At 48.8% G+C, this 22,296-nt stretch overlaps 1 protein-coding gene across 1 annotated transcript; it reads left to right on the forward strand.

Moving 5' to 3' along the window:
* The first annotated feature begins 8,750 nt into the window (after nucleotides 1-8,750).
* Nucleotides 8,751-15,708, forward strand: IL10RA (interleukin 10 receptor subunit alpha). The gene is made up of 7 exons (XM_038380653.2): nucleotides 8,751-8,929; nucleotides 10,117-10,237; nucleotides 10,435-10,619; nucleotides 11,184-11,353; nucleotides 12,371-12,521; nucleotides 13,458-13,582; nucleotides 14,151-15,708. Exons 1-7 carry the CDS (start codon nucleotides 8,866-8,868, stop codon nucleotides 15,123-15,125), a joined length of 1,791 nt encoding a protein of 596 aa, XP_038236581.1. The 5' UTR covers nucleotides 8,751-8,865; the 3' UTR covers nucleotides 15,126-15,708.
* The last annotated feature ends 6,588 nt before the right edge of the window (nucleotides 15,709-22,296 follow it).

Genomic DNA, 22,296 nt, shown 5'->3' on the forward strand with positions numbered 1-22,296 from the left:
ATGATCAATGGCTCTGCAATCACATCAGCCAACTCCCTCAGCATCCTCGGATGCATTAGATCCGGACCCATGGACTTGTGCATGTCCAACTTTTCTAGTCCTTAACCTGCTTCGGCCTTCCTGATTACACCCCTGCATGCTTGAGAAATATTTTTATACTCCTCCCTAGTCATATGTCTGATTTTCCACTTCTTGTAAGCTTCCTTTTTGTGTTTAAGCTCATCAAAGATTTCTCTGTTAAGCCAAGCAGGTCGCCTGCCATATTTGCTATTCTTCCTGCACATCGGGTAAGTTGTTCCAATGGTGAATTCTCCGCAGTGTGAAACATTTACACCTTTTTTCTAGTTTGAATTTGTTTAGTTCCAGCTTCCAGACAATGAATCTTGTTCTTCCTTTGGCTGCTTCACTGAACAGCTCTCCACCATCAGAGATCTTCTTCACACATAAAGAAAAGGAGTACTTGTGGCACCTTAGAGACGAACAAATTTATTAGAGCATAAGCTTTCGTGAGCTACAGCTCACTTCTAAGGTGCCACAAGTACTCCTTTTCTTTTTGCGAATACAGACTAACACGGCTGCTACTCTGAAACCTCTTCACACATAGGTACTTACAGGATACCTCACTGTGCAGCCAGGAGTCTGCTTCCCTGCTCGGGTAGACAGACACACCTCGCACTAGCTCTGCTTAAGTGAACACTCAAACTAGCAGTTAGTGGGGGTAGCACAGACAGCAGCTCAGGTAGGCCACACACCCCTTGGGTACATGCTTGGGCTGCTAGCCCAAGCCACTCCATGCTGCCCACAGCTACATGGCAATTTTTAACCTGATCACTTGCGCAGAGCTAGTGCATGTCTGTCTACCTGAGCCAGGGAAGCAGGCTCCCAGCTGCAGTGTAGACCGTACCCTGAGACCATGATCAAGTCACCTAAACATCTCTTGGCTCAGCTAACTAGCTGGAGCTTCAGAAGTCTCTCAATGATCATCTTTCTCCACTCACACGGCTTTGCCATGTCACCTGGGGTGAGGGAAGTGAGTCCTGTGGGGTGAGAGGGAACCCAGGGTCTGTGTCAGTTCTGAGGATGCATTTGTGGAGGGAGCAAGGGAAACAGTGCGGGGCAGATTCCTGTTCGGGGGGAGGGACTGGGGAGGCCACCCTGGTGCGTAATACAGGGGGATGAAGCTCCTCTTACTCAGGCACGCTGAAGTCAGCAGAACACAACTGGTTCTCCACATCATGTGGCACTAGGGCATGCACCGCTAGCATTTTACTCAGTACCTGGGGCCCCTGCAGCAGCAGCTCCTGACAACAGTGTATTGGCATCATAAATGGTGAAGGTGGAGGCCCAGGTAATGAACAGCTGCCTAAGTGGGAAGGAAATTAACACTAGCTCATTTCCAGCTCTCTTCTCATAAGTTGCTTGCCGTAGTGTCCTTTACTGGGGGTTTGTCACACATTCTAAAGGTCAGCATTGCACCTGTTGATCACACTGGGCTAGGTGCGGCAGGCATTCGATATGTCAGCTGCAAATGCAATCCACACACTGCAAGGGTGCTCATGCCCTTCCCCCTCCCATGTGATTGGACTGGATGTCATGATAATGATGCAAAATGGCTGCTCTGGACATTGCTGAATTTCAAACACTGTGTCTGACAAGGCAGATGGATGTAGAGTACATGCATGTTTGTCTTTCCTGTGCCATCATGACTCTGGGGTTCATTTTGTTTTGCCGCCCCTACATTTGTTGTTTTCACGCTCTGTTGTTTGCTGGTGCAGAGCTGGAGGAGGCTCATCAGGCAATGCCAGTGAATTTGCACATGCATGTACCAGATCTGAATTTGGTCTGTCCATGTGCCTGCCAGCACTTGGGTTCCCCTTCACCTCGTCCATTGCCTCTGAGAATGACTTACAGACTCACCCTGGGGCAACTCCAACAATGCTTTTACAAAGCCAAATAAGGAAACAATGAGTCACACAAAACTCTTTAACCAACTTCATCCCCAGAACCTTTCCGTGCGACCTGTGGACTCCTCACAGAGTTTGTTGACTTGCCTGAGCTGCATTTTCACATGCTAACATGGCTGTGTAACCAACACATTAGTTACATAAATCACCTTGATAACAGGTTTCAGAATAGCAGCCCTGTTAGTCTGTATTCGCAAAAAAGAAAAGGAGGACTTGTGGCACCTTAGAGACTAACAAATTTATTTGAGCATAAGCTTTCGTGAGCTACAGCTCACTTCATCGGGTGCATTCGGTGGAAAATACAGTGGGGAGATTTAAATCACCTTGAGCAACAGCCATCCAACTCGGCAGCAGTGCTGCAGGGTCAGGCTCTGGGACCAAAGGTATTTACAGAAGGACAAGAGGACGCCTTAGCAGTTCTGGTTTGAAAGAGCTTCCCCCCTCACCCGGCTCTATCTGCTGCCGCATTACCCTGTGAACTGCCAGCATGAAACAAAACCTCAAGCCCGAGCAGTAACTTCCCCAGCTTCCTGAGCAGGTAATATTGCAAAGTCCATGCTGTGCAATGCCCGTTTAGACCCCACCATGCGCCCCTGGTGTCATCCTGGGCAAATTCCTCTGCTGAATGGACTTTTCGTTAAAGAGACGGAGGCACCTGGCTACAATGGGAACATTAGTTGGCCCAATTAAATAATCCCCGTGGGGGGCAGGGGGCAACTCAATGGGCTCCACTGAAAACTCCTGCTCACCAGGGAATATATTTTTGCACGTCTGCTTCTAGGCTGTTTTTACGGTGCTGAGCTGCAGCACCATCCCATAACTGGGCATTTCTCTGTAAGACCCAGTCCCTGAGCAGTCCTCTTGGGACCCATTGTTACGTTGTGTGGGGAGAGGGATGGAGTGAGGGTCAGACTCAGAGGTGCTAGGGAGAGTTGCACATCGGTTCTCATTGCTATTAGCTCTCTTGCTGTGGCACCCCAGGGCCCCAGTCAGGGATCGGGGTCCCAGTACAGCCAGCACTGAACAGACTGCCTGGCCAAAGAGCTCTCCCCAGCACCGGAGGGCTGATGTTTTTAGCTTTTTGATATTTTGATGGAATCTTGAGCCAAGCCAAACTTTCCCCTGGCTTCCCAGTTTTAATCCTTTAACTGGGGTTAATTTGAACAGAGGAAAACCATAGGGTGAGGCTCTGGGAAAATCTCCAAGTAATGAGAAGCAAAGAGCTGGGGAACAGACTCCCTGGGGGAAGCCCCATTGACACTGAGCCCTGACCAATGCTCTGCAGTGCCTCAATCACCCTGACAGCAGCACCTGCCCAGAGCTAGCATGGGCAATGAGCTCATTCAATCTCACAAAACACCCCACAAGCAGCAAAAATACCTCCAATGGAACCATGCAGTGGTGAAGTGATATGCCCAAGGCCAAGGGTGAGTCAGTGGCACAACCCAGAATTGACCTTTAATCCCAGCTCCCTGTCCCCTCTTCTAACTCCCTTGGTGTCATTTGTAGGAACTTCACCGAGTTATCGAAACTCGTGTCACTCTGCAAGGCCATTGGGTGCTTTCCAGTGTGTTGGAAATGTGGAGTAGGTGGTCAAAGCAGAGATTAGTCAATAGCTTGGAGAATGAAAGGGAAACTCAGCTGAACTTTCATAATCTGATATGATCATAAACCTCAAACCTCCCCTCCCCAGCCCGTGTCCCTGTGTCCCCTCCGGAGCAGACCCCACATCCCTCTCCAGGACAGACTGGTTTGTGGAGGGTTAGTACAGAGCTGGGCATAGGCACAGCCATTCTGCCCTCGTTTATTATCACCCCCTAGTAGGCCGTGGGACAGGGCTGGAGGTGTCTGCACATGGCTAACTGATGAAGAAGCCTGTGGGTTATATAGATGGCTGGGGCCGAGGAAGAGCAAAGTCTATCTTGTCTGCTCCTACACAGGGCTGGGCAGACTAACCCACCAGGGGAGTCCAAGGGCCTTTCCTCTTTCCTTAGTCTGACACATCAGCTCCCTGTAGCGGGACTCCAAGCCTATATCCAGGGTGGGCTGGCTCGTCCTGGGCAGACAGATGGGAGGTGTATTGTGGAACTAGGACTCCCAGAAGCAGTATGTGAACAGCTGAAGATACTGGGTATGTCTGCAGTGCATGCGCTTGCGAACGGCCCAGGCACATCCAAAATGTACATGCCTGTGATGCTGCCGAAGGGACAAGCCATGTCGGGAACACACGTGCCTGCCCTGCCTCCGAACGCCCCCAGGTCCCTGGGACGGCAGGTGCCGCTGTGCTGCGGAATGCACAGGACATATCTGGAAAGAATGCACCTGCGGCTCCGCAGAACCCAACAGGCACCTCTGAATCTCAGGCCTCCCGTGTGTCTGAAACACGTGTGCTGGGAACGCTGCTGAAAGTACCTGACCCCTCTGGCTCTGAGCACGCCTTGCGTGCAAACCCCTGGCATGCTGCTGAACGCAGGGTGCAGAGTCTCCAGCAGAGCTCTCTTCAATTCATGAGGAAGCCAGTGTGTATGAGTGGCCGGGGTGGGGGTGGGGGGCTAGGAGCAGCCCTCAATATTTTCTGCCAAACAAGCTCCAGCTCTGCAGCGCCGGGCTGGGGTGTGAAACCAGCACTCTCAGAATGAGTGTGCTCCACAGCTGCGATTTCTCCTCAATCCGTTTCATTTTCTTCTAAACTGTTCACAGCCTCCCCCAGGCCTCTCAGCCTACTGGCCGGCTGGACATGGCCCGTCCATGATCTGCTTTCTTAGTGCGTCCTCCTTCTGCATTTCTCTTCCTCAGGCTTTTCACTCCAAGGAAACAGAAAGTTTGCCTGAAACAGAAAGTAGCAGAGTGCGTGGAATGTTGGCGTCTTCATTTCAGGCCTTGCGGGGCCCTCTAGTCAGCATGGATCAGATCTGACTAAGGGGACAGCTGTGAATTGACAGGGGGCCGACAGCTTCCCCCTCTCCAGTCCCGGGAGAAAGCAGGGTGTAGCCGTGCTGTTGTAGCAAGTGGAATTGTGCACACCCTGCTGCCTCATCTATTGCCCTCCTGCTGCCTCCGCCCACAAACTCCCGGCTCTTAGGCCACTCTGTGCAGTCTGGTCCCTAGCACAGTGAGTGCCACTGGTCTAGAGCTGGGGTAGCAGTGTTTATTTTCCCATTTGTTTCGTTTCTTATGGGCTTGGGACCTTGCCCTGCATTTCTCAGCTCCTGGGTCCCTGCAAAAGCCCTGACGTTCCTGTAGGATTTCCAGGCTCACTTCCTGGACACTACGGTGCTAATAAGCGATGGTCACATAAACACCACCCTATATCGGAAACCTACTGACCGCTATTCCTACCTACATGCCTCTAGCTTTCATCCAGATCATACCACTCGATCCATTGTCTACAGCCAAGCGCTACGATATAACCGCATTTGCTCCAACCCCTCAGACAGAGACAAACACCTACAAGATCTCTATCATGCATTCCTACAACTACAGTACCCACCTGCTGAAGTGAAGAAACAGATTGACAGAGCCAGAAGAGTACCCAGAAGTCACCTACTACAGGACAGGCCCAACAAAGAAAACAACAGAACGCCACTAGCCATCACCTTCAGCCCCCAACTAAAACCTCTCCAATGCATCATCAAGGATCTACAACCTATCCTGAAGGACGAGCCATCGCTCTCTCAGATCTTGGGAGACAGACCAGTCCTTGCTTACAGACAGCCCCCCAATCTGAAGCAAATACTCACCAGCAACCACACACCACACAACAGAACCACTAACCCAGGAACCTATCCTTGCAACAAAGCCCGTTGCCAACTCTGTCCACATATCTATTCGGGGGATACCATCATAGGGCCTAATCACATCAGCCACACTATCAGAGGCTCGTTCACCTGCGCATCTACCAATGTGATCTATGCCATCATGTGCCAGCAATGCCCCTCTGCCATGTACATTGGCCAAACTGGACAGTCTCTACGTAAAAGAATGAATGGACACAAATCAGACGTCAAGAATTATAACATTCAAAAACCAGTTGGAGAACACTTCAATCTCTCTGGTCACTCGATCACAGACCTAAGAGTGGCTATCCTTCAACAAAAAAGCTTCAAAAACAGACTCCAACGAGAGACTGCTGAATTGGAATTAATTTGTAAACTGGATACAATTAATTTAGGCTTGAATAGAGACTGGGAATGGATGAGTCATTACACAAAGTAAAACTATTTCCCCATGGTATTTCTCCCTCCCACCCCACCCCCCACTGTTCCTCTGATATTCTTGTTAACTGCTGGAATTAGCCTACCTGCTTGTCACCATGAAAGGTTTTCCTCCTTTCCCCCCCCCTGCTGTGGGTGATGGCTTATCTTAAGTGATCACTCTCCTTACAGTGTGTATGATAAACCCATTGTTTCATGTTCTCTGTGTGTGTGTATATAAATCTCTCCTCTGTTTTTTCCACCAAATGCATCCGATGAAGTGAGCTGTAGCTCACGAAAGCTTATGCTCTAATAAATTTGTTAGTCTCTAAGGTGCCACAAGTACTCCTTTTCTTTTTGCAGGAGCTAGAGTTTCACATCTGGGCTGGGTGAGGATCTGAATTTAAGGGGCTCATCTGCAGGGCGCCAGCCGGGGCATACCCAGGAAAATGGGGAGATTCAGAAAAGAAATTTCTTGCCTCCAAGATCTCGTCTATTCAGTTCTGGAATCGCCTCCTGAGGAGGGCAGTGAAAGCCTCATTGCTTAAGACATTTACAAGTACCCAGGACAAAGCCCCAGTGGACCCAATATGCTGCCCCTAAGAATGGGACTGGTTAGCTCTTCTCCTTTGTGGAGTTCTGCAAGCCAGTGACCTGAGCTCAGCCCAGGAGCTGGCTGAGGTTGTCCATCACGGGTGTGCCAAGGGGCTGACATCTGCTTAGTTTCTCTGGGTCTTTTCTGTCACATTCTGTTTATTTACAAAGAGGAGGCACAGGTGGGAAATTCTCCTTCTCCCCTCAGCTCTACTTCAGCTTCTGAAACAGAAACTGCCTCTATCACATGAGGGCTGCTGCACAGCTCATCACCCACAGGAAAAAAACCCCAGCCAGGGGCTTGGTTTGGATTCATTTTGCAACAGCAGAACAAAGCATTTAAATAAACTCAGTGGCCTTACAAAGCTTGAAGTACAAAGCAAGTGCCACATGTCCAAATCCGTCCTGGCATGCTGGGCATGAATAAGGCACCGTGGCATGGCCAGACCCACACCCCAGCTCAAGCATGTGCAAGAAACCCCTGTTCAGTGCCTTAGATCTAGATGCTGGGAGGATCTCTCGGAGACCACTTTGGCTTTGGGCTGTAAGATGGCACCCAAAACTTTGAAAATCCGAAGAGCCCAGTGACCCCCGCCAAAAATATAAATACCAAGATGTCTTCAGAAAATCCCCAATGCCTGCTGTTTAGAACAGTACATTTAAACACAACCCAGAGTTTAGGAAGAGCTATCACACCTCCTGCTTCAGGGCATGATCTGACCTCTAACAACTGGGGGTCAGAAAGGTTCTTTCTCTGGGGGCAGCTGATCTCATAACTTCAGCGTTTCTTGCATCTTCCTCTGAAGCAGCTGGTGCCGGCCACTGTCAGAGATGGGACATGGGACGAGTTGGCCCAGGGTCTGATTCAGTCTGGCCATTCCCACACCCTTCTGTAAAATCATTGTTAAGAGTCACTGCATGCACTAGACAATGCTGGACCATCTGCATGGGACTGAACTTCTCCCCCTGGCAGGGTGGACTGATTTAAATTACGATTTAATATGTAAGTGGAAAACCGCAATTTAAATAATTGATTTTAATCAACTTTTCCATTTGTACTTCAGTCATTTTCTAAAGCAAGGTGCATTCTCATTGGTCGATATAACCATTAAAATATGTTGATTTACTACTAAATAGAGCCTTACACCAAATTTGGTACATCTTTTTGCTACCTAGGAGTGGACCTATAACTATATTTATTTATTTAAGCACAGTACATAGCTTAATATTTTCAGTTTCTTATTAATTACTTGCACATTTTACTATGTTAGAAAATGGTGGCTGAGATATTGCTTATTTATTATATCATATAACTGTTTGCTCATGATTTGTGTCAAGCTGCTTTAGGATGGTAACTGGAATTTAATTAAACACTCATCAGTATATCAAATTATTTTATTAAGCAAAACAAGATCTTAGTACAGTACATGACCTACTGTGCCATATTTATAAAAGCTTGATCTCAAAAGTTGGAAGTTTTTCCATTGATACTTTCTTTATATAGAAAAGCAGCCTTTAACTCAAAGTTTTGAGACTCATGGATTCAGCACATTTAATTTTTATTTAAACGTTTTAAGAGATTATAATAAATTGAAGCCTAAACATATCTTGTATTAAATTCAGATTTCACGTTAAACCAGTTTATTTTTAAAAAGAAAGACATTATAATTTAAACAACAAAATAAAAAAATCTGATTTAAATACTTTTTTTTTCAACATTGATTTTTCTCCACCCTGCCCACTGGGCATGAGATGTGCTTTTCCATTCTATTGTAATAGCAAAAGGACAGTTGTCCAAGGAGTGGTAGGCCATTTGGTGCTATTTTCTTTTTTCTGTAACTAGCAGTTTTTCATAGAAAAGTCCCTGTCGTGATTCGTTATAGGCCAGTTGGAGGAAATACCCAACTGCTGTTGACAAATTAGCCGCGGAGGAGTGGGCGGAAATTAGAGAAATGTGGAAACAGCAAAAGAGCTGTGGTGTTACGCTGACGCCCCCTCAGACGTCACACTGAACTCAGCCTCCCAGAGGAAAAACAAGGGTGCTAGTGAGACCTACAGAGATCACAGCTTTCTGCTCTCCCAGCTAGGTACATGCGGACAATGCAGGTCCCAGGATGGCACCAGGTTTCTCAGCACTGACAGTGGGGGTTGTGGTGTCCCTCTGCCTGCAGATATATGGTAAGTCATCTTCAACCTTAATCAGCAGCCAGTGACTTCCCTACTTCTTAAATACTAATCTAGGGGGTCTCCTGCTCCCTTCCTTCCTCAGCGCCATGATTCACAGCCCAGGGTTGGGGTTCAGAGCTTGGCTAGGTGGGCTGAGGACAGAGGGAAGTGTGTGGAACCTCTTGGATTTTAATATTTCATTCATATTTATTTGTACCCTTGCTTTCACATGAGATTTCTCTGGGTGACACTGGCAGGGCGGCAGGAGGGAAGGGTGTAGATAGCTTGTCCATCATTCTCTCCTCTAGTTGAAGTACACATCTTCAGTGCCTGAAATCCCCATTTGTCCCCGTATATCATCTGTCTCCATTCAGAGAATGCTAATCTGGACCCCAGTCCCCTGTGAACATGGCCCCTTGTCACTGCAAAGACCCTCTGTGAAGTCAGTATCACCAATCCTCCTGAGCTTTACTCACTAGTGCTGGTGCACCGTGGCTTTGGGAGCAGGTGGTGGGTTAATATTTGTTATTGAACTCCGGCTGCGGCAAAGGAGGTAAACAGGAAAGCAGTAACTGCCGTTAGCTGATAATATTTTGACATTGGACCTGGAAATGTTACAGCTCAGAAGACACAAGGTGTTTGGAGTCCAGAGGTCTTTCCCCTCCACATAGTGACAGGATGGCTGGATGCAAGCTGAGAACTAAGTCGTTTGAAGCTTGCAATTACCCAAGGTCCCAGAGGCAGTCCGTGACTGTGACCGAGTAGGAAATTGAACCCAGGTGTCCTACATCTCACTCTAACCACTGGACCAGCCTTCCTAGGGTTTTGTCTAAAGAGTAGAGTCATTCTCAGATGTGTTACTTCTCTGAGTGTCTTACTTGCCATTGTATCTGTGCTTGTATTGGCTACGCATGAAAGCTTATGCTCAAATAAATTTGTTAGTCTCTAAGGTGCCACAAGTCCTCCTTTTCTTTTTTATAATGAAAGCGTTGTTGCTTCTAATGCTGGGTTTCCAAGACAGACTGGAACTTTCCCCACATTCCTGTCCACAGTGACATCTCCCCAGGCCCAGCTCTGGAGAGTGTGCTGGGGTGAGCACATCACTGCAATAAGATCATACCCCACAATGCACCTGGACCCCTTGGCTCATCCCCAGGACTGGCCTGCTGCAAACTCTCCCTTTTGATTCCTTCCTGCAGGTGAGAGTCTGTCCCAACCTGGCAAAGTGCGATTTGTTGCTGACATCTTCAACTATGTACTGCACTGGACGCCCGGAGTGAACTACTCCAGTGACACGCTGTATGAAGTGGAATATAAGCTGTAAGTACCCAGGACCATAGGGAAATGAACTCTCCTCTGAAACCCAAGTCACAAGGTGCATTTCACTTTTGCTTTACACTTGCTTTGATATTTAATGTGCAAATCAGTTCACAGAAATCTTGTGTTAACTTTCCAGAAGCCCTAATGTTTCCCACACCCAGAAAACATTTAATTAAGGAGTGACATTCTCCCTACAGGTATGGTAAGCTTCCCTGGACAGCTGTCCCAGACTGCACTGGGATCTCTGGACACTCCTGCAATCTAACCTACCAGATGATGGACACTCAATCACCTTCTGCACGCTACTATGCAAGAGTTAGGGCAGTATCTGGAAACCGCACCTCTCTCTGGGCCAGGACGAACGCTTTTTTCCCAAAAGAAGGTACCTGGGTTTTTCCATCATTTTCTCTTCTGGACCCTAAAATCCATAGCCATGAAACTGCATCCTGTAAACTTGATTTAGCTGCTAGCAAATATCTTTCATGTGCTTGGTGTCAAAGCTCTATTTCTGCTTAGCTGCGGAGCTTACTCCTGACCCCTGCTATATGATTACTCAGGTGCTTAGTCACTAAGTGCTAATAACGACAGCTGCATTCATAAAGCACTCGCAGCCCGTGCTCTGGCCAAGGTGCTCAAGAGAGTCCATGGCAGAGTCAAGGTGCCAGAGTTCATTCTGACAAACTGGTTTGGTTTAGTGTGAACAAACCTCATGTGACAGATGTTAGTCACAGCACTTAATGCACTTCTGCCAGGGGTGAGATGCTAGGATGGTGAGGGTGGGCTAAGAACTTGGATAGAATAGAATAGAATAGAATAGTGGCACTTGAAATGCATGTGGGCTGAGAGCTGTTTGACACTGGGCTCCTGTGATTACTCTAAGAACAAACCTCTCTTAGCGGCACAAAAGAGAAACAATTCTCATGGATTCTGTATTATGTTTTTCCAGCTACTCTGCGTCTATCAGATGTGAGTCTGTCTGTGAAAGACAACACCATCCACGTGAGCGTGCAGCAGCTGATCCTGAGAGTGGGGAACAAGACTGTCTCATACAAAGACATACAAAAGTATGGCAGACAATACAGAACGTACGTCAGGAGGGCGTCAGACAATCTCCAGGTGAGACAGCCAGCACTTTTGTCACCCAGACTCCATGGGGTTGGGGGGCAGTGTCGATGGCCTTCATACTTAGAACTGGTGGAGCTGCTTTGAACAAGACATTTTTAAGTTGAAAAATTGCCATGATTTAAACTAAATTTTTTGGTTCTTTACAAAAAAATCAATATTGAATTTTTTTTATAAACAATAAGTTGTGAGGTTTTCATCAACATTTGTACTGGAATAGATCCCAAATCCATAACTGGGATATTTTGTTGAGTTGGTTTTCAGTCAATGAAAAAATGAGAATGAGCATTTCAATTAAAAATATAAAAGAATTTCACAAAAACCAAAACATTTATTGACCATGAGTCGTAAAATGAAAACAACTTAGCAACAATTTTCAAGAGAAACAGTTTAAATTTTTGACCTGCTCTAATATGGACAGACAGAGAGCGACATGGGCCAAGGTGTTCTGCGTTCAGACCTGAAGCCAGTCCAGGGATCAGGTGCAAGTAATTGTGATGTGTGTCCAATAGCATCTAATGGCCCCACACTAGAGCACACTAGACCATTGCACAGACCCAGAGTAAGAGACAGATAAGCTCAATAGATGGTTATCCCCATTTTACAGATGGGGCACTGAGACCCAGGGAGATAAGCATCTTGTCTAAAGTCACCAAGGAGGTCAGTGACAGAACTGGCAATAGAACCCAGGAGTCCTGAGCTGCTGCCCCAGGTCCCAGCCACAAGGCCACACTTGCACCCTCAGCTACCTGCACTGTTGGAAAAGTGGGAATCTCATGAGATCAGCTGCTCACGTGAACGTCTGGCTATTCCCAAGACATGCCCAAGCCAGCCTGAAAGTAGGCCCACTTCAGACCCAGAACCACAGGGGCCAAATCAGGTGAAAGAACCACCTCCAAATGTCGAAGAAACTCCCCAGGTTCTGGTCTGCAGCCCCAGCCTGGGCCACTCTGTGCTGGTCACTAGTGCCCAGCCTGCCAAAGGTGACAGTCCTTCTGGTGACTATTTCAGCAGGTGCAGGTGGAGACCAGAGAAGAGTTTGACATCCCCATGCTCCTGTGGGGTGAGGAATACTGCGTCCGTGTAGAGCCACGTGTCCTCTCCATGCCAGTCCCCTCCAACGTAACCAAGGAAAAGTGTGTCACAATCCCCAAGGAAGACGGTAAATGGACACGCTGGGTCTATTGGTTTCACCTGGGTCTGAGCTCCACCCATCACTCTGGCAGAGCCACTGCTGGATATTTCCCTGCCTGCTCCTCAGCTGCCATGCGGACCCTTAGGGACCATATGCTGCTGAGATACAGTTTGGCAGCTCTTGGGCTGCGCTGACTCACACCTGGGGTGGGGTCCAGTACAGAATAGCTCTCGGAATCAGAGAGCTGTAGCCATGTCCTGATGCCTTCCATTCCCCAGATCCTCCTGTACTCCACATGGAGCTTAGGCACAAGGGAGACTCTGCCCCAGAGAGTTCCCCCAAGAAGGATGCTCTTGAGGTGGCATTGAGCCTCCCCAGTCGAGGGACCCCTCCATGACACAGCAGAGCCACGTGGCCAGCTCTGAAGTCCTCACGACATTCCCAGAGCCATGTGGCTGAGATGACTCCCACATCCTGCAAGGTCAGGGGCATTCAGCCTCTGGGGCCTGCTGCTGCTGGTGCATAGCATATGGCAATAGCCACTGCGCACAGGGACAGGCGGAGAGGGAGGAGGGACTGGAGGAATTTGTGTGGGAGGAAAGAAGAGATTGTGGTGAAATGGCCCTGGAGAATAAAGCTACTGGGGAGCCCCAGAATCCTCTAGCCAGGCTGTATACACCTCCAGAGATCCTCCCGTCACATTTACACAGTTCCCCCCAAGATACTCCCCCTCACACACATACTAGCCCTCCAGAGATCCCCCCCCTCACACAAACACTTGGGGCTTGTCAGATCAAAGGCTCTAGAGATGGACACACCTCGTTTGTAAGAGCCTCAGCACGGTTCACGTCCCTTATCTCTGCAGGGTGTCATGTGTGCCTATTGCCTGACCTACAATGGCAGCGTGACTCAAGAGCCTGTTCCACATGAGCACGCTAACTCCCATCTTCTGTTCCTTTCCAGAGAGCACGGGGATTATATCCGTCAGTGTTGGCATCTTCCTCCTCGTTTTCTCAGCCGCTCTTCTCCTGGGCACTCTTCTACTCTGTGCATATATAAAGCAACCCGTCAGGACTCCAGCCATATTGGTAAGCCGACCAGATGCTAATGGCCACATGCGCATCTCTCTGACTCCCAGTGTGCCAGGGTCCCTCTGGCGTATTGTTGCTAAGTGCAGTGGGCAGGCAGACCCTGCCACACACAGCATCGCTGCTCTGCGTGAGCACAGAGCTTTTCGGTTCCCAGTCTTCAGGAGCCGAGTTTTCCAGGAGACAGGGTGCTGACCCAGGATTCAAAGCCACAGGGTCTAGTTAAAGCCCCCGGGTCTAGTTTCAGCTCTTGCCACCAGTCCACACTGCTCATGTTTTCAAAAGGGCCTCTGTTTTCCTGCCCACTTTGCAGCCCCCTGGGCCTAATGGTCAGACATGCAGAGCATGAGTGGCTCCAGAGGGCGTCAGTGGGAGCTGGGTGTGCTCAGCACCTCAAAAAGGAGCAGCCACTGCTGCTGTGGGTCCACCAGCAGAGCGCTGCCCCCTATGGCGAGTGCTGGTGTGGGTGTAGATGTGGGGAGTGAGCCAAGCAACAAACAGAAACAAGTAGAGGATGAGGGAACAAAGCAAGATAACCCATCTTCCTGCTTCTTTCCGCCCCTCCCAGAAATCTCTCCTAAAACCCTCTGGGTCAGAGCACGAGCACTTCCCCTTCGGGGCCAGGGGCGTGGTTATGTGCTTGGATGAGGAGTCAATCCAGCAACTCTCCATCTGCCAAAAGGACAGCATACAACTCAGCAGCACAGACAGCAGCTCCAGCCCTGCACAACAGCCACCAGCCAAGGGCTGCATGTTCCTGACCTTCCCTGATGACTGTGAACACCTGCTGGAGCCGGAAGGCCTAGCAGCGGGGAACAGCAGTTGCAACAGCACCGACAGCGGCATTTGCCTACAAGACTCTTCCTCCGGCCTGAGCCAGTTCTCGGGCTCAGAGAGCCAGGACTACAAAAGACAGCTGCCAGGGAGTGACGATAGTGGCATAAGCCTGGCGAGGCATTCCCTGTGCCTGATGCACTCCTCCAGCAGCAGGGACTATACATCTGTGGATGAGGGGCAGGACCAGCGTGAAAGAGAGCATGACTGTTCCCCTCCAGCCAGGGGACTCAGCCAGGAGGCTGTGGAGTTTCGTGGGTACCTGAAGCAGCCGAAGGGTACAGTAGAGAGGCAGCAGGACAAAACTGAGGGACGGCTTCCCACACAAAGCCCTGGCGGGATAGACATCACGCTGGAGATGGGTTGCTCTGAGCCTGCCCTCGCCAAAGGCTATTTGAAGCAGGCATCCCCAGAGCTCGCCTGCGGCAATGCAGACACGGTGCTCGTTAGGGAGTCAGGCTTCCTGGGCTTTATAAGCAGGCTGGAGTGCAGCAGCTCGAGTCTGCTGAACTACGGGGCGCTGGGCATTTCTGTGCCCTCGAAATCCCTCCCCAAGCTCTCCAAGGCGCCCTTTGCATTGGACATCTTCAACACAGACATGCTGGGCACCCTGCCTCTCGTCTCCAGCTTACATTCAAATGAGCGACTCCGCTTGGAAATCGACTCTCGGAGCCTGCTGGGGGCTGACTGCAAGGACAGTCGCCGATAGACCAGGCTGCGGGGAGTCTGCTCCTGGACTGGAGCAAGGTGTCACAAGGGGAGCTGCGAGCATAGTAGGCTCTCTTTGTATGATTTGTTCTTAACTACCTCATGTAGTGGTGTCCCTGGGGGAGCAGCTACTGTGATAAGCTATTGCCAACACCATGAAAGTTGTGCTGATGGGAGCCACATCAGAACTGCAGAGCTGAGGGAGCTGCTGCCTACCCCCCATCCACAGACACAGCCTCCACCAAACAGGGAGTTGGCCAGGACAGAGATTCCCACCCATCCCCACTCAGTACAGAGAACATGTCTCTCCCCCGCTGGAAACATATAACGTGTCTATGGGAAGAAAGGGATAGAGGCAGTAAGCTGTATTAAAATTGTGCAGCATTTCTGCATGGACATTAGTCCTGGGGCCCAGAGTTATCCTTTCCCTCTCCTTTCTCACGCAAGGGCTGTTAACAGCAGCAAAACCCCTGACATATTTATGAGCGTTGTGTGGTGACTATTGGAAATGTTTTGCCTCTTTTGTTCAAAGAAATGTTATTTATTTAATTTTTAAATATATAAAAGACAAATGGTGTTATTTATTTCAGCGTAACTACTTGTGTGTATTAAAGCTACAGTTGGGTTTTCCCTTCTAGGGATCAGGGAACTGCAACATTGTGCAGTTACCATGCACATGAGAAAGAGAATATTTAGATGAGAACTGAAGGAACAGGAGCAAGATAGTCAGCTTGTCTCCTGCAGTTCCACATAAGCTGGCAGCAGTGGAATGCAGTTTTCCCAAGCGAATCCTGTAAATTTGGAGTATTCGGTGACAAATCATGAGCAAAAGGCAATGCTCCAATTGTTGTGTTTATACCTGTGCAAACTGGGCAGCTGGGATGGTTCTCAGGGCATCCAGCACTGAGAGTCACCTTGTGTTACACCCCTTCCTCCTGCAAAAGAGAGACTTGCTGGTGCTTAACTGGGTGTCAGCTCCCTGACAACTCCAGTCTGTTAGCCCCCAAACCATCTCCTCTGGGCTATGCCAGCCCTTCCTTTGCCTTGCAAGTTAACAATATATGCACCCCAGTCCCCTTGAAGCATTCCCCTGTAGCGTCCAGACCCTTGTCTGGTGAACAGTTACAGTAACACTAGGTTTGCTGTCCCAAGGGAACAGTGTACACAGCTTGTACAGCTCAACTCTGGATCAGCTCCTATATAACACCACAGCACAGATCCATTTATAGTGAAAATACTCATAAGACTAAAACTCTAGCGCCGGTGATTAAGCATGATGGAAACGGGATGGTTACACATAAAACAAAGACTAAACATCACAGGTAACCTTCTGTCTAAGGACGTTCATCTCACCCTGTTTTAGCCAAGCCTGACTGAGATCCTGTTTTCATGACTATACACTCACTGTCCATTTGCTTCCTCAGGTGCCGGACAAAAGGGGTCTTTCGGCCTTCCCATTATATTCCTCAAAGTTCATTGTCTTCCCTCAGAGACAGGGCAACTGCCTGTGGTTCATTTTCCAGTGTCTTGTCTCCCTCTTGACGGCCCAGCTGCCAGGAGATGTCCCATGTAAATAGGGCTTCCATTACAAAGCTCAATTTCCATTCTGACAGAGCTACACCTCCTACTTCCTGGCAGGAAGAAACCTGTTTTTCTCTTTGGTTGGTGACAGCCTTTGAAAGGTATTTTCAGCACCTGTACACAACTCCTTAAATAGCATCCCTCCACACATCTCATGCTGACAATGAGCATCAGTATGACATACGTTTTTATTCACGCCCTCACATGACATCATCAATGGACTCAGCCCATGGAAGAGGTGTGCTTGGTGGAGGGCGTTTGTCAGGCCTGGTAGGAGTTGCTGTTACCCAACAGTGAACCCTTTGACAACTGGCTGGGAGGGATTCTTAAGGTCACAGCAACCCCTCTCCCCTCTGAATGGGAGTAATTTTACCTTCACATCACACAGATTTAAATGATGACACAAGCTACAAAGCAATGGCACATCCCGCCCCATTTCCGCTCTTCTTCTTACATTTAGAAATGGAAACACAACAAAAGATCAAAGGGTGTTTTGTTGTGGGTTTAATTAAACTCCTACCAGGGCATTTCAGGAATTCTCCCAGAGTCACCCAAATTTCACAGAAACTTCACTGTGGGTTTTTTCAGTAAAACCGGTTACCTAAACACAAGCGGATTAGTAGGACTTTGGAGTAATTCCACGAATCAGTTCTCTTCCATCGTTCTTATCAGCACATCAGGAAGTTTCCCTTTGTTATGTTCAAGGTTAATTTGCAGCACTTGGCAGAGGGCTGGATGCAACTGTTTCTTTCAGTGACACAGTAGAAGTTCCTGTAATGAAAGGAGGAACTGACCCATCTCAAAGTCCAGAGGAAATTCCACCAGTGTGGCACATTTTTCCACAGTATCAGACAGCTAGAGACGTGAAGGGTAGTTAAATCTGACTATTGCAGGAAGGTGCAACTTACTCATGCCGGCAGCATTTCTGCCTATTTTTGCCACTTCCAGTGGGCTTACTTCATAATTAAATTCCAGCTTTGGCTAAAGGGAAATGCTAATTAGGGCTCATTTTTGCTAGCACCTTGAGTGGTCTCTTTATGGCAGGTTTCCGCATATGGAAAAGACCCTCCCCTAATGGCATAACGACATAACCATGTATACACACACATCTCTGATATGTCTGTCTGTGCCTGCCCCTCAAGTGCTCTCATTTGAGGCCTCCTTTCTTTTCAGCGATCAGGTTGCACTATGTAAATGATTATGCTTACTCTTCCCAACCAACGAGATTGCACATGTGCAAATTCCTTTCAACCAACAGGCTTACAGTAAGTAACTAAATGTGGATGCTTTCCAACTAATAAGATTAAAGTATGTAAATATTTAAGGGGACCTAGAAGTACAACGAGAATCTGTGGCTCTGGATAACTTGTGTCCACTGTCCAATGTCTCAGGCCCACCATTCAGCAATGAGCTGTGTGTAGGGTAGCCACCAAAGCAGAGAGAAGGGTGAGGGTAAAAGAAGTGGGACAAGGGGACAGGGAAGAGAAGACAGGAAAGGGAGTGGCCTCTGCTGTTATGAAGCCGTCGGTCCATCAGTCATCGCACTAGGATAGATGGACAAATTAGGCAGACAGACGTGCGCATACAAACACAGGGGTGCAGCTCTATGCACGGCTGGAATCCAGCTGAGAAACCTGTGGGAGCTCTTTATCCTTTAGGAACTTCCCACCCCCAGAGGCAAAGGCGGATATTAGAATCAGGCTTATTCCAGCCTTGTAGAGAATAACCCTGTCTCTCTGGGTCCTCGTACTTCGCCATCGGGCTGTCTGTATCCATCTGTTGTCTCTGGTTTCATACTTAGATTGTCAGCTCCTTAGGGCAGGGACCAACTTTTGGTTTTGTGTTTGTACAGAGCCAAGCACAGTGGGGTCTTGGTCTATGACTGGGGGTCCTAGGAGCTACAATGATACAAATAATAAAAAATACCAATTTTAAGGAACACTTTTTCCGAGCCAATACCCCGAGGAGTTGGGGGGGAGGCAGGAAGGAGGCGAATTTCATCTGGCATCACTAATCTGGTCTATAAGGGCTGTACACACTCCCTCTGGCTGGCTCCAGGCTACTACCAGTTTCTCATGTGCAGGAAGTGAGCAAAAAAGCCACAAGGAGCCCACCCCCAGGTGCTGCAGCCAGTCTGTAGCTCTCCAGTCACCTCTCCTTCACTTCTCTAGTCCTACTGTGCTCAGGAGTATTTACACAGCACCTCCGCCCCACCCCCAGGAAGGAGCCATGAGAGAGGACAGCTTCTTCCCCCTGCTGTGACTGTTACCTGTTCTGTTTCCTGTTGATGTCCCAGCTCAGCGCAGCTGCAGGTCTCCAGCACTCTCAGACTTAGCACCCTTCTCGCAGGCCTTCTCTTGTGGTTGTAGCTTTGCTCCCCTGCTAACCCTGCCATGGAGCTAGTCTGTTTTGATTCTGTTCTCATGCCTTCCGCTGAACTAGACCATTGCTTTTTCTTTGTGTTTTTCCTTCTGAGAAAACATTTTCCTATACATTGTTCAAAAATCCCTTCCCTTATGCCCTTCCCAGCCTGCACGCAATCCGCCTAGGGCACCTACCTGCCTATCAAAACCAAACTGCCACAGGGCACTTTCCTGGGGGGTTATTTCTGTGTTCATGGGACAGCCGGCTGTATTCATTTGTAGTAAGTTAAAGGTGGTCATTCTTGTTGATGATGATGACATTTATTGGCAGGTTTGCATTGCACGGCAGAAGAGGCAAGGTTACCAAAACTCTGCTCATAGCATGTGTCTATACGAACACCCTGCAGCCCAAAGGATGCAGAGAATACACAAGTGCACAGAGCAATGAAAGCTGGTTCTGCTACTCCCTCCCTCAGTGGGGGAGACAATGTCATTGCATGCAGATTGTGTCCAACCCTAGTCCCTGAGCCTCCTCCCTGCAGTTTGTAGCAAGCTGAACGCCTCTGCGAGAAAGCACAAACGCTCTGCAGCTGGGGACACAAGGGCGCGACCCACGATTTGACACTGCTTCCAGCAATGTAGCTGACAATCACAGATAACATATCCTAATGCCCATACGTTTCCCTAGCAGTCACTGCATAGCAAGCTCGTTTGCCCACAGTGGGGTGAAGCATGCCAAACCCACGGTCATGACAAGAAGTGTTCAGCTAGACAGAACAATGCTGTTAGAGTTTGATGCCTCAGAGTCTTTAATGAATGGAGCATCCCCTTAAGGTAGGTCAGTGTTCTTCACTCAGGCATGACGAGGGGAAATGCCTTTCCCGAGATGTTGGAGGGAGCCAATGCCCAGTGCAGGGGTAACTTGGGAGTTCCTGCCTCCTCATCCTTTGCTCCAGTGTCTCGACCATGCTTCTCCTCCCGAGGCTGGAGTTTAGCCAGGACGCTCGCTTTCCCACCCCTCTTATTTCAATGCTGTTCTGGTGATTTCCTATTTTGCCAGCAGATATTGTTGCTCAGGTACGCACGCCCTACCACACCGCTGCTCACACGTGGGACATTAGGGGACATTCATGTCCAGAAGAGGGCAACCAGAAAACCACGAACAAGCATTTGGGCTTTTCTGAAGTATTTGCTTTCGTTATTCATGTTGTACAGCCAAATTTCCATGTTTGTTAATTTACTTCACTAAAGAGGGAAGTTTGTTGCAGTCTCATTTTGTAAAAGGCATTTTCCCCACCTGTACAAAAATAACTATCAATTTCTGTGGCCCATCAACACATTCTGTAACCTTCTGCTTGTGAGTTTTCTATGTTCTCTGTTTATTTTGTACCATGCAGAGTTCAGCAGTAGGCCCTGCCGCCCTTCTTCACATGCGCGTGCTAATGATGAGTGGGTCTTGCCAGGCACTAGATCCTGGCACACAAGGAGTTAATTGCCTTTGCCCCAGTATATATTACATGAATGATAAGTGGTAGAAAGCTCCCAACTCCAGCTCTAAAGTGTGAAAATACAGCTCCCAGTTCCATATAAAATAACAGCATGTGCCCTTCTCTAGCACTGCTCCAGAGAGGATCTCAAAGCGCTCTACGGACAGCAACGAGCTAAGCCTGGCCATACTGCCGGGGTTATTATTGCCATCTCATGAAGGTTCCACAGCAGGATTCCTGACACCCAGCCCCCTGCACTAAGCTGCATTGTGTCCCTGCAGGAAACAATTCCACAGCAGAGAACGGTGGGAACAGAATCATTTTCCTTCCAGCAGCTCCCAAGCTGCATGGATGGAAGTGCAGTGTGGGGTTCAGCACTGAGGAATCTCCCCAGACTCCAGCCCTGCTGCAGACAAGGGAAGCTGAGGTGTGCACTGGTGTCTCTTATCCCCGTTTCAAGCAGGAGGAAATTGAGCCGGTGCACATGCAGCTCTGCTAGTAGCCTGCACTGGGTGCAGCTGCATCAGTGGCTGAAATCAGGACTCACTCCCAATACAGACATGGCCCATGTTTCCCTCCCCACCCCAGGAAGTGGGGCATAGCAGAAGAAATTGAGGATGATGTAGCGGATGGAGAAGTTATTTGAGAAACAAAAATTGCAACACTTTCATTTCAGTGGAAATGGAGCGTCTGCTTTTTGGGCTCCTTTTCAAAGAAACCAAGAGCTCAGGAATTCCCCCAGTTTTGGTGACCACTCGAAACAAGGAAGAACCCCACACCGAAGCTGAGCACTGTTGAAAATGTGGGGGAGTCAGACCGGAATCAGAGACTGTGATGGTTCCCATTTGCACAAAGAAATTGGCCATCTTATTTTGGGCCTGGGGCAGATCAGATTTGACCCGTGGTCCCAGTGCCTTGCTCCCTGGGCCAGGAGAAGTGGAGAAAGCTGCATCCCTTGGAAGGAGGGAATGAGACTTGCTTAGCCAATCCCATGCCACTGGAGTCACCAGGACTGTCCCCATGGGAGCAGGTCCACAAGACTCCAGTCTAGTCCTCCTGGCCTGACATTTGGGTGCTTGGGAAATGGATTCCAGGGGTGAACAGAGCAGGGTAGGATCCCTGTCACTGGGCAAATGGCAAAGCAATAATCCTGAAAATAAAGGGTCTGGGAACAAAATTGCTCAGGGGCATGTTTGATTTCACACCCAAAGAACACCCTGCCACCAGCACCTCCGCATGGGGCAGCCCTGCCTGAAGCCAGCACATTGGCCGCGTGTACTTGCCCAGCACGCTCATTAAAAGCAAGCTACTTTGGGTCACAGAGCAGTTGTATCCGGACCTGGCCATGGAGAAGGGATAGCACAGCATGGAGCCAATCATAGAATCAGAACTGGAAGGCAACTCGAGAGGTCATCTAGTCCAGTCCTCTGCACTCATGGCAGGACTAAATATTATCTAGACCATCCCTGACAGGTGTTTGTCTAACCTGCTCTGAAAAACCTCCAACAATGGAGATTCTACAACCTCCCTAGGGAATTTATTCCAGTACTTAACCACCCTGACAGTTAGGAATTTTTTCCTGATGTCCAACCTAAACCTCCCTTGCTGCAATTCAAGCCCATTGCTTCTTGTCCTATCCTCAGAGCTTAACAAGAACAATTTTTCTCCCTCTTCCTTGTAACAACCTTTTACGTACTTGAAAACTGTTATCATGCCCCCTCTCAGTCTTCTCTTCTCTAGA

The sequence above is a fragment of the Dermochelys coriacea genome, chromosome 22 (genome assembly GCF_009764565.3).
Source record: "Dermochelys coriacea isolate rDerCor1 chromosome 22, rDerCor1.pri.v4, whole genome shotgun sequence".
NCBI lineage: Eukaryota > Metazoa > Chordata > Testudines > Dermochelyidae > Dermochelys > Dermochelys coriacea.